This window comes from Fukomys damarensis, unplaced genomic scaffold (assembly GCF_012274545.1).
Source record: "Fukomys damarensis isolate Sample0158 unplaced genomic scaffold, DMR_v1.0_HiC HiC_scaffold_2, whole genome shotgun sequence".
Taxonomy (NCBI): Eukaryota; Metazoa; Chordata; class Mammalia; order Rodentia; family Bathyergidae; genus Fukomys; species Fukomys damarensis.
Window position 1 is genome coordinate 5,882,211 of NW_022900914.1, and position 15,512 is coordinate 5,897,722.

Genomic DNA, 15,512 nt, shown 5'->3' on the forward strand with positions numbered 1-15,512 from the left:
CACAGCAGCTCCCTGTGCAGATCCTTTGGATCTGTGGTCCCCTGTGCCTAGAACACCCTCCAGGCGCCACACGGCCCTCCAGGCACCCTCCGCACCCTTCCAGGCCTTGCTCCCACATGACCCCTGGGAGCTCTACAGGAGTGTCCTATTCCAAATGAAGCCCCTCGAACCTACCTCCTGCCCAGCACTCCCTCCCCTGCATTTTTCTACGGTACGACACAGTCTGCATTCGTCTTGCTGGTTTTGTTTCACCCTACTCCACCACTAGCTTGAAGAGGGCAGGCTTTTCCCTGCTGTGCCCCACCCGGTAGGTCCCCGACGGGTATTCACAGGGAGTGATGTGAAGATAAACGTTAGTAACAGATGGTCAGAGAAACTGGTGAAAACTTCCCAGTCGGTTCTGGTGGACAGCAAGAGTGGACAAAGAAGAAAAACGAGAGATCATGGCTCCTATCAGATCAGAGTCCCACAGGAATAATTAGGAGGGGCTGGAAAGTTGTGGAGCCTGGAGGGACAAAGCACGAATCACAGCTGTGAAAATTCTGTGTCCACCATCAAGGTTGGGAACCGCTGCTCTAAATTACAGTGCAAGCAAGGACACGCAAACAAGAGAAGCTCAGGGCAGGAGAAAGGTCAGATCTGGGAAGATTCCAAAAGATGGAGCACAGAAGACAAGGTGTGCTGACTAATACAAAGAGGGCTCGTTCAGACATGTCGTAAGTCCCGTAAAAGTCCTTGCCCTTTCTGAGGACAGCAATGCCCATTTCAGTGGTATTTTCTGTGCACTAAATTACCCAGTCAGAGTATCGCCTAGTGGTTTTCAGTTGCATTGTATTTAAATTCAGTGAAAGATAAGATTTTAACAGTGAAACCAGAAGACCAAATTCTGCGCATTTTCTGAAGCCCGCCTTTATATTCAATATTATCAGGGACTTGAAAGCTATTGGATATTTTATTTTGTAAGAGAATAGCTTTTTATTTACTTGGCAAATATTTATTGAATACAATATACCAGGTAGCACATTCCCACTGGGAAGTCACAGATATTTGTCTTTTTAAAATTTAAATAATTGTTGACCAAATTTTAAAATTCTGGTCTTTTTTGTTCGAGGTGAGGTCTTGCTATGTTGTCCAGGCCGGTCTCAGACTCCTGGTTCAAAGGATCCTCCTGCCCGGGTGGTCAGGGCTACAGTCTCCTGTGGCCACACTCAGGTTCTCTGAGGTGAGGGGGATTGAACCCAGGGCCTCAGGCATGCAAGAAAGTGCTCTGCCCCTGGGCTCCACCCCACCTCTCCCGTGTCTCTTGGACGTCTGTCAAGTTCGTTAGTCAAGTGTAATGTTGCCCAATCAAAGACAAGAAAGGGAAGAAGTTCATATTGTATTTAAATGTCAACAACCATTAGGAAGCAAAATATTCGGCTATCAGAAAACAGTAGTATTCTAGAACTTCTAAAAGCAACTCTGTTGATAAGTGCAAATGGAAAAAGAAATATTTTATTTGTTTTATTTTTGAAATTTATAATAGTCAAAAGCCTGAGACAACACAGGTGTCCTAACAGTAAACCGCAGACCTTGGATCTCACAGCAGTTAGTTCTGGGTAACGTCTGCACGGTTTTCTGGCCTGCCAGAGTTATAATGCCAACTTAACTAAAGGAAGTGGTGCGCTGTTTACAGTAAGAGATATCATGAACTGCAGTCTCTCCGTATTTACCCAACACAGAACCTTCAATTCTTAGCGATGAAAATAGCCGTGCCAATGTGTGATTTACTTCTGGATAACTTAAACAACTCTGACCCCTTCTGAAGAGAATCTGAAGCTGCCACAGACTTCAGAGCCACCAAATCTCAATTCCAGTCTGAACACTCAAAAAGTCATGCTGCATTAAACAATGCTTGTGTTACACTTACTGAAGACAGGTGTGTAAACCTGACCTGTCTTCTGCTGAGCTGAATTCTGGAGAAGAAAGGGCTTGGGAGAAACATTCTGAACACCAAAGAGCCAAAGCACTGCAAAGGTGAGCAGTCTCCTTTAAGTGTGTGCGTGTGCGCGTGTGTGGTCCTTTCATATGCCCTTCTGCTCTGTCACACACACACACACACACACACACACACACACACACTCAGAACCCTGGATCTATAGCTCATTTCCCTATAAGGCAGCTCTTTGTATCTACACAGCAGTATCCTGGGGCCAGAGGGTTTCCTTTGCATGTTTTTTTCTGGGTATTACCGGGCAGCCCACTACGCCTCTGACCCTCCCAATGGTACGAGCTTCCAGCTTTCTGACGACCTGGATACCACATCCCCACACTACTGAGTCAGGGCACCCTGCTTCTCTAGCACTCTGGATAATCACAGTGACACGGGGATCTCAACCGCCGGTCTTCCCAGGACCCTGAGCTGTAGCTCGGCCAGCCTGGATTTTGGAAAGCAGTTCATTTTCTTCTACCTCTGTCATAAACGAATGCATTACCTCTGCCCTTGTGGTCTGGAAGAGCAGAGGCCCAATTAGGAAAGCGGAGAGCAGGGTGGGCGTGGGAGTAGCAGCTGCGGGAGCCCTGGAGTTGGATGGGACTTGAGCTCTGATCCATTTATCCAGAGAACCTAAGCGCTGAGCTCACTGCTCTGTATGCCACCCATGTTTATTACGGATTAGCTGTCATTTCTAGCATGCACTGTGTCTGAATTACTGCTTCATAAAGGCCTCAAGTCCCATTTGCAATGTACGTTTTTACATGTTTTCATATACTTATTTTTTGTGTGTGGTGCTGGGGATAGAACTCAGAGCTTTTGGCCTGAGCCCCTGACCCCCCAACCCTTTGAGACAAGGTCTCGCTAAACTGCCCAGGCTGGGCTCAGATTTGTGATCTCCTTTCAGGCTCCCAGGGAACTGCGATTGCGGGTGTGACCCACCACGCCTAGAACCATCTTCCCCTCCTACAGTTGAAGCCAGGGGTCAGAAGGCAGGAAGTCCGTACCTCTCATTACACTTCCCCATGTATACATTTTATCACTGGCTTTGGAAGATTAAGTTATCTTTATCTTTTGACAACAGCATTAAAATATCTCTTAGACACATCCTTCATATGTGTTGTTCTTGTTTAAAATGAAGTTTGAGAAAGTGATTAAAAAACTGATTTGAAGCCTGGTGTGGTGGCACATGTCTGTAATCCCAGCACTCAGAAGGCTGAGGGACTGCTGCAGAGGTCAGCCTGGACTACACAGTGAGTTCAGGGCCAGCCTAAACTATGAAGTGAGACTCTGTCTCAAAAACCCCAAAACCCTAAACAAAAACAAAAACAAATACCAAAGACTGATTTGAAGCTGGGAATAGATGGTGCATGTTTGTAAAGCTAGCACTCTGGGAGGCTGAGGCAGGAGCATCCCACATTCAAGTCCAGGCTGGGCAATTCAGTGACTTTGTGAGGACCTGTCTCAAAAAATGGTGGGGAAGGGGCTGGGGATGGAGGTCAGTATGAAGGCCCTGCATTCAACCCCCAGCACCAAAAAACAAAACAAAACAAACAAAATAACAAAAATGACAAAACCTAACTCAGATTCTAGCTGGAGGTATAGCTTAGTGTGTGAGGCACTGCAATTCACGCCCCAACGTGGAAAACAAAATTTAAAATGTATAAAAAATGGATTCTAACATTTATACAGAGAGGCAAAAGACCCAAAATAATATTGAAAAAGAAAAAAGTTGGAGGACTAATACTACGGAACCTCAAGATTTACTCTAAAACTACAGCCACCAAGAGAATGTGGTATTGAACAAAGAAATCAATGGAACAGAACAGAAAGCCCAGAAATTAGACCCACTTAGAGAGCTATGATCAATTGAGCTTTGACAAAGGGGCAAAGGCATACAACAGAGAAGAGTCTTTGCCAAGGGCGGCTGGAGCAAGGGGGAGTCCACTTGCAAAAGATGAATCAGCAGACAGATGGATCTTTCTGCACAGGAAGGTCCTCAAGAGGAGAGGGAAGGGGTGTAAAGAGAACCAAGACACGGCACGTACGTGTCGTAACCCCCCACAGTGAGTGGAATCATTATGCAATGCAAACGTGTACTAACAAATTTATGAAAGAAAAACCCAGATCTACATCCTTTGTGAAAGTTAACTCATATGGACTCACAATCAACACAAAATTAAATCACAGGCCCAAGATGCTAGAAGATAACACGGGAAACCTACACGACCTTGGATTGGGTGGTAACTTTCAGGAGGTGACACCAAAGGCAAAATCTATGAAAGAAAGAACTGATGAGCCGGACTTCATTACAGTTAAAACTTAAACTTCGAAAGACATCAAGAGAATGAAGACAAGCTACAGACTAGGGAAGATGTCCCCAAAGATGTTATGATAAATAATTGCTACCCAAAGTATTCAAAGAATGTAATTAAAAAACAGGACATGGCCTCAACAGATGCCTTATCACGGAACACATGCAGATGGCAAATAAATGTAAGAAAAAACACTCTACACTGGATATCTTGACGGAAATGCACGTTCGAGCAAGGCACCTCTACAGACCCGTTAGGACGGCCAGTCCCTAGGTCTGACGTCACCACACGCCGGCCAGGACCAGGCAGCAGGACTCTCACTCATCCCTGGCAGGGATGCAAAGAGGAACGGCCACTTCGGGACAGTGTGTCCATTACAAAGCTAATCACACTGTATGATCCAGCACTCATCCTCCTCAGGAGTTAGCCAAAGGCATGAGAAACTGCTGCCCACACAAACAACTGCACAGAGATATGCACAGCATCTTTATTCATCACTGCCACACCTTGGAAACAATCAAGACGTCTCGCAGAAAGGGAACAAATTGAATTGTGGTACATCCAACCGACAGAGTGCCATTCTGCACCAAGAAGAATCACTGAGTCAGAAAAACATATGGAGGATATAAAAGAATGAGGATGTTATGTACATGTACCAACCCCACACATGAATGTAATCATCAAGTACTGCCAACATGTACCAATAAAAATATGGAGGAAACTTAAATGTGATTACTATGTTAAAAAAAAGCAAATTTGAAAAGGGCACATACTGTATTATCCAACCATACGACATTCTTAAAAAGGCAAAACCATGGAGACAGCAGAGATGCCCGTGGTTACCAGGGGGTAGAGCGGAAAGGAGGGGTGACCTGACGGAGCCGGGAACTTTTAGGGCAGGTCAGTCACCCTCTGAAGACTGTATTGGCGGACACGTGTCATCACACGGGTCGAAACTCAGAGAGCAGATAAACCAGGAGTGAACCCTCAGGTAAACCACAGACTCTGGGTGCTCACAAGAAGTCCGTGCAGGTTCACCAGCTGTGGCAAATGCACCGCTCTGATGAGGGACGGGAAGTGGAAAGGCCACGCGTGTGGGTGGAAGACACCAGGGCATCTCGACACCATCCTCTCAGGTTTACTGTGAGCCTAAAACTGCTCTTAAAAAAATCTGAAGAGTCATTATGAAGACAGATTCAATGAAAAAGCAAACCTTTGTTCAAAAAAGATACACACACCACCAAGAAGCGCAGGGAATGATAACATCAATAGTCATCAGGGAAATGAAAACTAAAACCACGACATGTTACCTTTTATCTCCAGGCCTGGTTATAAGAAGCCAAATAATACTAAGTGTTGGTGAGGATGTGAAGAAACAGGTAACTAGTACACTGCTGGTGGGAATATAAAATGGTATGTGCACTTTTGGAAAGTAGTCTGATAGTGCCTCAAAAAGTTAAAAATACACCAAGGTGCAGTGCCTGTAATCCCTGCTACTCAAGAGGCTGAGATGGGAGGATCAAAAGTTTAAGGGCAACTGAGGCAATTTAGCGAGATCCTGTTGCAAAATAAAACTTTAAAAAAGGGCAGGGGTGTAGCTTACTGGTAGAACACTTGTGTAGCGCACACAAGGTCCTGGTTTGGAGCACCAGTATGGGGAAGAAAAGTTTTAGATACAGTTATCTCCCACTGTTCTAAATATAAATATCTGCCATTTCCACTTCTAGGTATGCACCCCAAGCAATGGAGACAAACGTTCACATAAAAGCTTAAACATGAAGTTTCCTAGCAGCAATATTCTTAATAGCTACAAAGCGGATACAACTAGAATGTCCACCAACTAAGAATTAAACAGAGCACAGTATATATCCACACAATGGACTTGGAATAAAAAGGAATGCTGTACCAACACTAGAACATGAATGGAACTTGAAAATACTATGCTAAGTGAAGTCACTCATAAAACCCTGTATACTTTATGATTCTGTAACACAGAATGTCCCCAACAGGCAAACACAGGGACACAGAAAATAGATCAGTGGTCTCCCAGAGCTGCCCTCCAGGGCTGGGTAGGGAACACAGGGAGATGCAGTAATAGCTACTGGGTACAGGTTTCTTATAAGGTGATGAACATGTTCTATAATTTTGACTGTGGTGATGGCTGCACAATTGAGGATATAAAAACGTGAATTCTACATTTTAAATGGATGAACTACATGGTATATGAACTATATCCCAGCAAAGCTATTATGTTTAGCCTTGTCTTTCTGGATACTGTTACCTGTTCCTGTTTACCATATTCATTTGATCTTCCCTGTACTTTGTACATAAACACGGTGCAGTTTCTGATTCTTTTCTTTTCACTATGAGCAATCAGTGTCTGCCAGAACTTTAATATTATACAAATGGTGGCAATATTAGCACATTAACGCAAGGCTCACAGCATGGACCCAGAAACCATAGCACTGCACTGACTGCCACTCACTGGCTGTGTGAACTCACACAGGTTATTTAACTGCTTTAATTCCCCTATCTGAAAGAAGGACGATGAGTTAATACATTCGAAGACCTTAGAAAAGTCTATCCTAGTAAATCCTCAATAAGGAGGGCTTCTTCTCCTTTTACTGGTACTAGCAGTGGCTACACAGGCAGAATTTCATTTTTTCCCCAAATAGTGGCAATATCAGCACAACAGTGTCTTAATTCTTCTAGAGCCTGTTTCCTTTCTTCTTGGTTCTTTCCAATATCTACCTTTAACTGCTGATCTCCGCAGTCTGCTCTTCTCTCCAAGTAACCTCTTCCACTTGCCGCTGCCTGACATCTATACTCTTCCTCAGCCGAGATGCGTCTATGTCATCTTGGTTGTACCCCGACTACCCCTGGACAATTCTATTTGGATGTCCCATAGGTGCTTTGTAGGAAAACCCAAAATTACCATCTTCCTCCAAGTCTGGTATCTTTACACTGAGCCACCCACCCCTTTGCTTTTTTAAATTTTGAGGCAGAATCTTGCTAGGTCAGTAGTTAGGCTTTTTTTTTGGACAAAGGAACTCTCCAAGTATGCAGAGTGAATCCACTACGCAGCCCAGGCTGGTCTTGAACTTGAAGCGATCCTCCTACCTCAGCCTCTGAGTGCTGGGATTACAGGTGTGCGTCACCACGCCCGGCTCAACTCTGTTCTTCCCAGCAGCCGGTGGCCCCACTATTGTGCCCACCACCATCTCTCTTTCTGTCAATCCCCAGCTACTGGCATTTTCCTCTCAGAACTGTTTTTCTTCTTCTCTGCCATGGCTGCCTTTCGGACTCATGGAAGGAGCTTTGAAAAATGCTCACTCCTAGGCTGAGCTTCAGGCCACTTAAAGCAGGGCAGATACCAATATTTTTTGCCCTGGGAAGCTTGAGAGTCTCTGATTTAAGCCTTGGCGTCTCTCACACATCAACTGTCGCTACTTCTGGCTTGGGTTTCCACTGGATACGACACTGCTTACACCCACACCTTCCCCTCCCCCTGGCTGCTTCTCCCTCTTATCTGCTGTCCACCGCCCCATCTCAGTTCTGGCTGACACTCAGCATAGGATCTGCTACTGGTGTCTCTGTCTTGCCCGTCCGTGTCCCGGCAGGAGCTCCTTCATACTCCCTTGGTGCCCAGCAGGCCGGGACGCCCCCACTCACCTCTGTATCCCCACCCGTGTCCCTGAGTGCCTGACATCCAGATAACTTTCCAGAGAGGAGGAAAAGCTCTTGGGAAAGAAGCTATTTAGGCCAGGCGAGGATGGGTTAGATTTTGAACCAATTTTTTTCACCTGTGGGCCTTTAATGCCAACTTGATCATTCAGTTCACGTTCTGCTTGACGGATCCTCTGAGCTTTCACTGTAGCTGTTCATAGATTCTTACTTTGTTCTACAAAGTCTTACTCCACGTTAATTTGTAAGTTCCTTCCGATCTTTTAGAAAAACGTAGTAAAAAGTGTAAATAACACCTGAGTCTATTATTATCCTATATTATATTTTCCTTCTGTTTCACAAGGACCAGAATATGAAAATAAAAATCTTTTCCTTTTGAGATATACAATTGTCTCAAATCAAACTGTCTTAATCTTGACCACTTAAAAATTTCCTTCCCCCTTGTGATATAAAAAATTTGTTGTCCTATACTCAGACAGGATTAAGAAAAAAAAGAAATTCCAAAGACATTTAATCACAACTACATATAACAAAATCACCTTCAAAGGATGCTTCAGAAGAAATACACAATACAAGTAATATAGTTTGTGTCCTTTTAATAAACACACTTGCATAGTTATATTACAATGTTGTAAAAATAAACAGATTATCTCATGCCAAGCGTGCCCAGCATTTGCACAATTTCAAGCCTTTAATACTATAGTTTTTAAGACGCACAAAATAAAAATTTAAGGCAAAAACAGCACTTTGCAACAATTTAATAATTTATCACATTACAGCAGCATCACAGCAGCATCCAACAGTGCCACTTTTAGGCAAAGTCTTCCAATATTTCCATTATAGATTTTATTTACAAGATCGTATAACTTGGTAAAATTCAAAGAAACTTGGCAAATAAAGCTTTGGACTGGAATTGGCATTTCTTTCTCGACCCCCAACGCCAGTTTCTTTCTTTTACACTACTAGTATTCGTATTGTATTTTATGACATTAAAGTAGCAACTGAATTTTTATGTAGTTTTATTTCAAAATTACCTTTTAAGGTAAGGTTTTAGAGAAACTATATAGTGGAAAGGGTTGACAAATTTTCTTTAAAATTCCGCTTTGGTTTTAGAGCTGATTCTGTTTTCACTGCTGGAAAACCCATCAAGTCTAATTATAGGTGTTAAAAAAATGATCATCATGTACTGCAATCGTCTTTTGAATTCTTCCTAAAGTGTTCAGATTTATTTAGATGTATTCCCACTTAAACATTCTGTTTCCAGTCAGCTCTTTTCTTCTGAGCAAACTGGAAGTTGCCTTACACTGAATGCGAAAGAGACCAAGTACGCGGCCAAATGAGGTACTGCAAAGGATTTCATGCACTTCTGAGGGGCTCAAGTTAACAGTTTATGTCACACGTTTTTTGTTTGTAGCTTTCTCTTAAACAGATGACAAAATACCTATACAAAGAGTTGTATTTCAGATAATAAATACAGTTACGTTTATTTTCCAGACTGACATTCAGCTTAACTATTGGGCCAGTCTGTGACTTCATCCACAGGGACCTGACGAATGTAGAGTTTTCAGATTCATTAGAGAGTCTAAGCTCAACCCGAACATCATCCTTATTAATCCATATTTATCAGTGTTAAAGTGAAATGACTCAAGTTGCAAAAATATCTTTAAAATGATTTATTGGTGTATTAGGTAAGCCTACATTCAAAGTTAGAAGGAAAAAATGTTATACCAAATAATGTGGTTAATTAACTTAAGTCTGATTTCTAACCTCAGTTTTTAAAGTAACTGTCCTTAAACTGAACTCAGAGTGTAAAAGCAGAAGGTTCAGGGAGAGAAAAGGTAAGACCAGGTAGTCAGAGAATTTGGAAAAGTCACTTGAATTCACAAGGATTCATTCACCTTTGCACAGTCTGTTTCAGTGACTGTAGGCAAATCTGCTATCCACTTGTAGAAGGGTATTATTGCTTTCCTACTAATGTTCTATTTATAAAAGTACAACGGCAATGCTGAGTGCTATAACAGGACCAGAAATCCCCAATCCAGGGAGGGCACATACGTAACTCCCTACACCCAATGATGTAAAATATTTTGGAACACGACATCTGAATTTTGTGTACTTTTAACTAAACTGCTAATTTTTCTCAAGTGTTGTGACAGTATGATTTAGGCAACGTATGACTGAACCAGTCCACTCATAATGTATAGGCACATTAACATAAACATTGCACAAAATATGTCTCCGACTTAAACTGAGAGATGTAAAAACATATTTTTCTCTTTTAAAGAACTATGCGAGGAAATAAGATTCTGATTGTATGTACACTTTTCCTAATACTTAATCACAAACAGTAGATTGCAATGCAGTTTGTAAACATTTTAAATTGCATAAACTCTCAGATTTTCAAATATAGTTTAATACTGTCTACTAAAACTCCGTTTTGTCTCAGCTAAGTACTCTCATAGTTTAAAACAATCTCCATCCAAGAAAAAGAAAATCCTATGTACAAGTAGCCAGTGTGGCTGAAGAACAGAGATTAGCCAGTGGAGCTGGGATGGTAAAAATCCATCTCCTAGCCTCCAAGAAGCCGCAGGGACACAGGAAGGGCAGCGGAGGCGTCCTGCCTGCACTCCTGAGCCCTTCTCAACTACAGCCTGGTATCAGCTTTAGGGGCATTTAAACTCCATATGGATTCCTTATGATCATTACTGAAGACACGGAGAAGGCCATCCAGTGTCCCTTTGTGTACAGGGACATGATAAAATACACTGGGACTGGTAAAATATATAAAATGAATTCTGAATTCTGTATTAAGATATAAGCGCTCTTCTCAGCTAGGGAAGCTAGGGAAGGTGTGTATCTGGCTGTCGATACACACCTGTCATTCTGAAGAATGACCCTTTAGTTCATCACTAAAGAAGTCACAGTATCTGCACATGACGATAAGTTTTCACTAGCCCAGAGCACATAAAGATACTAAAGGAACTCCCAAAGTATAGCACTCATACTTGGGCAATTTAAAGAGGCTTCAAATATACATTCTGCACACACCTGCCAGAGGTCACTTTCCTCTTCCTCAAGAAAAGAAAAGCTCCCTACAAATGTTACTGCTCCACTCTAATTATACAGAAAATAGAGAAAAGATTATTTCCAGTTCTTGGCATTTAAACAAATCTAAATATTGGTACTCATAGTGGCATGTTAGAAAGTAACAGAGAAAACAGCGCGTACTGGAAGGCAAATCGCAGACTGAGCCAATTAAGGGCTCACTGTGATTAGGATTTCATCAAACATAATAGCAGAACACAAGCAAGCTTCATCTTAACTCTGCAAGGAATATACACATTGCAATAACATAAGAAAAGCACGCAGCTCATTCCCAACCAGAGAGAACAGTTTGTGCAAATAGTGGGTCTTTGTGTGTTTGAACTCCCACCATGTGAGGGCAAACTCAATATGCATGCTAATGACCTACAATTGCCAAATTAAAAAAGAAGAAAATGCTAAAGGATGCCAGAGTGAACAGAAGGGAAAGCCACACAAAGACCCACTATCCTTGAACTTGTTACAAATAAAATTTAACTGTAAATTAGAAACACAAAGAAATAATTACAAGTGGCTCTAACATTCAATCGAAGTAAATGAATTGTGTAGGAGATATTTGATCAGGGCTGCCTGCCCTGCCTCCAGGCTAGAGTCAAACTTGGATAGTGGGTCTCTGGGGTGCTTTCACAACTGGAAGACAACATTGGGTCCTAAAAAAAGAAAAATGGGGAATAAAATGAACATAACATAAATTAGGCGGGTGAGAAAAATCTGACTTATAATAACATGCAACATCAACTAAACAAATTCAAACTATTAAAACTCAACCTTTAAAAATGTTGTAGTTACATAATAAAATGGAAGAAATACTCGTAAGGCCCAGGGAAACATAAATGGCAATCTGTAAGTTAGCCTGCTCTCAACGGCTCCTACAAACACTACACATACAGATGGCTCATCTGTAAAAATCTAGGTAGGTGCAGTGAAGAGCTGATATCAATTCCTGACTTAAGGGTTAAGCATTTTCTGAACCATATCCTATTAAAATTATAGGCGTACACAAACTTAATGTAAGTGACTTTCACAGCTACTGATAAAATTAGCTCTATGCTCCATATCTGAAAAAGGAATTATGACTATTAAATTTCTAATCAATAATCATTTCAAATAAGCCAAATTTGTGTAAACGGTTCTGTAAAGGGTTGTTTTTCAGGAAGAGTAAACTTTCTCGGAGGAACCTATTTAGGAATTTTCCTGAGAATTACAGCATTGAGAACTCTTTTAGTCCAATCCAGGATGAATGATAAATCTTTGGTCACTCACTTAGGCAAAACAATATTCAGTTTTCACAGACGATCAAACTAAAAAAATATATCAGCCCAAACACAGGGTTCATAGGTAAGTTACTGGTAAGTTTTATAACAAAGAGAACTTTGAAATTATTCCTATTTTGAACTAATCCCTTGAACATGCTATTTTCCAAGCTCTCAATACATGAAGTGATCAAGAAAATAGTTGGAACCTCCTCCCAACACCCATCTTCCCGGCAAACTGTCATGGCTTGCTCTTCCTGTCTCAGGTCACACACCTAGCACTACAACACACCCTCTGCCCCCACAGCTCTCGGGGGTCTTTCCCAATACATATTTGTATAAATCTTTATTAAAGCAATAGTTACATTCTTCTGAGCATCTGTCTCCCACTAAATTCTGAAACTGCTCGAGAGCAAGGACAGTGTTCTCGTGTTCATGTTTCCAGCACTTTAAGTGCGTGGTGGTTACTGACAGAACGTATTTACAAAGCTAACTGAACAGTGCGATGAATGTTAACCTGAAATCCTGAAACATGATGAAAATTAAAATCCAAAGCACATGGATTTTAAAATTGCCGTGTAGGTCACTTGTGACCGAAGGGCAACTTTTCGTTTTCTTCTTATTTCTGTTTCAGTATTGCTATTTCCTTGTTTTACTTCAGGGCTTAAAACTGGCTCTCTTCTGGGGTTGTGCTGTCCAATATAGTAGCTACCAGCCACAAGTAACTATCTTGCTTTAAATTAATTGAATTAAAATTGAGTTTGAGTTCTATCTGCCACATTCTACATGTTCTGAGGCTACCTGTGGTCAGCAGCCACTGTGGGGTGGTGTAGACTGTTCTTCACTGCAGAAAGTTCTGTTAGACACGGCACTGTTAGACGGGCCCTCGTCAACAGGCAGTGATGTACCAGCTCTGCCCGCGTTACAACGGCAAACAGGACATTCTCTGGCCAAAAGTAATTTGTATGACAAATGTGTCCTCTGCTAACCATTCATGTCAATCTATTTTGTATATCAAACATTTACTGACAACCTACTATGCTGTTTAAGAACGAGAAGTTGTCACTCAACTTCCTGGGAAGGTTACTTTCCTACGAGGTTGTCAATAGGACAGTAACAACAAAATACTTAAAAAAACTACCACTGTAGAGTACAGATACTACAGAAGCCAAATGCACTAATTCAATGGAAAGACTCCTGGGATCACAAGCCAAAGGTCTTCCAGATACAGGATTACCCTCCCAGCTCCCACAAAGGTGCTGCAGATAGTTCTAAACTGATTTCTAAACTGATCACTGCAAACTGCAAAGCCACCAGCAGAGCTGAGAAATGGTTGTTCATTAGGCAATCCAAGTTGTTATCATTTCTTTACCATTTCTTCTGAAACCCTGAACCATTTTTGGGAACATTCAAACTATAAAAACTGAACTTCCCCACCTCCACACTGGAAAATTTGGTACTAAAGGGCAGTTCTCTCCCAGAACTCTCTCTCAAGCTCTACATTGAAAATAATGCATAAAATTACAGACGTGGTATAAAATAACTTTAAACCTAGCAATGAATCATAAATGCATCTCAGTTTTGACTGAGTTACATTTATATGCTCTCAGCAACTAAATTAGAACAAAAAGCTCAATCTTTTCAAAATTTCATTGGAGTGATAAAAATACAAATCGTGACCTACTTCATAAACAAAAACAAAAATAAGAGATGGAAAAAGTAATATTTTATAAAGGTACAAACTATTTACAAGTATTATTTCTTCTCTAGTGTATTAATGCTGTGTTCACTGTCAGCTACCAAAAAAGGACAGGTAGTCACCAAGAGATAACAGTTTCAGATTTGGACTACTGTTTTGAAATAGTGAAACCTTGATTTATACGGCTTTCTGTGGCACGAGGTAGCTAAGACTTACTGAGGTTTCACACGTGTTTAAACAGGTTATTTTCCTTCCAACCTGGATGATGATGTGTAAGCATGAGGGAAATAAATGAAAAGCTTGCAAAATTAATGGCATCTGAATACTAAAGAATAATTCTGAATAGGTGAATAGGGCAATTATAGTAATAGCTATTTTTTATTAAGCTGAAAAAGAACACTGGTGGTAGAAAAAGAAGCTGGTGGTGAAGGGCAGTTGCAGTATAGACGGCTATTTACCAAAAGACCATGAGAGAAATTATACATGTTTATGATATAATCTCATATTAAGATTGGAAGCTAGCAAAAAATATTTAAAATAAACCAGTGAAGGGCTGGGGATTTAGTGGCTCTGCCTCCTGCCTCACAAGTTCAATCCCCAGTTCCATAAATGAATGAATGAATGAATGATAAACCAGCATAACTTCTGATGTTGTAAACCATTTCCTTTTGTTTTGTCCTACTGTAAACATTAGTCTACATTTGCCATCTGTGCTGAGTGAAAGATCTGATCCAGAGTGGTAATAAATATTATACTACATATTAAAGTTTTCGTATCAGATAAGAAGTAAATACTTTGATATTACTCACACTGCTGACTTGGATCTGAGTCTGTTGTCATCTTCACATAGTTGGAAGGAAAAAGACCTGTCACCCCATTGATCTCTCCTTGCCACCAGTCAGGGTCATCTTTGTTCACTACATTAATGAGTTGTCCTTTGGAGAAATTGAGCTCATCTTCATTATTTGCTACATAGTCATACATGGCGATCACCTGACACACTATCAAAAAGAACAAAATAACAGATTAATGATTCCTTTAGGGATCCAAACTATCCTTAGGCTTTGTATTTAATATTTTATATTAAGGTAGACTAAAGATTCTCTCGGACTGTTCCTTTTCCCATCCTCATTCCCGTACTCCTTGTCTTACAAAATCAAGCACTAACCAACGCCAGTTGAAAATCCAACTGAACTGCCGGGCGTGGTGGTGCACACCTGTAATTCCAGCACTTGGGAGGCTGAGGCAGGAGGATTACCATGAGTTAAAGGCCAGTGTGAGTTGTATAGTGAATTAATTCAAGGCCAGTCTGAGTTACATAGCAAGACACCCCACCCCACTGGATCAAAATGAACTGCTTTCCTTTCATGTTGAAACATTTCAAGGAGTAAAGAAGTTCAAGCATCAAGGAGCAGCTGGTTGTTCTTACACACAAGTTTTCAGAGGGAAGTGCTCAGTGGCATGTTACTTTTAAAGCCAGTAAAAAG

At 41.3% G+C, this 15,512-nt stretch overlaps 1 protein-coding gene across 1 annotated transcript in view; it reads right to left on the minus strand.

The window, feature by feature from the left end:
- Itsn2 (intersectin 2) overlaps window positions 1-15,512 on the minus strand; it is a 101,675-nt gene that overhangs the window by 22,624 nt on the left and 63,539 nt on the right. Inside the window, exon 28 of the mRNA XM_033762143.1 lies at window positions 14,835-15,026. Coding sequence (XP_033618034.1) covers window positions 14,835-15,026 — 192 coding nt within the window. The remainder of the gene's footprint in view (window positions 1-14,834; window positions 15,027-15,512) is intronic.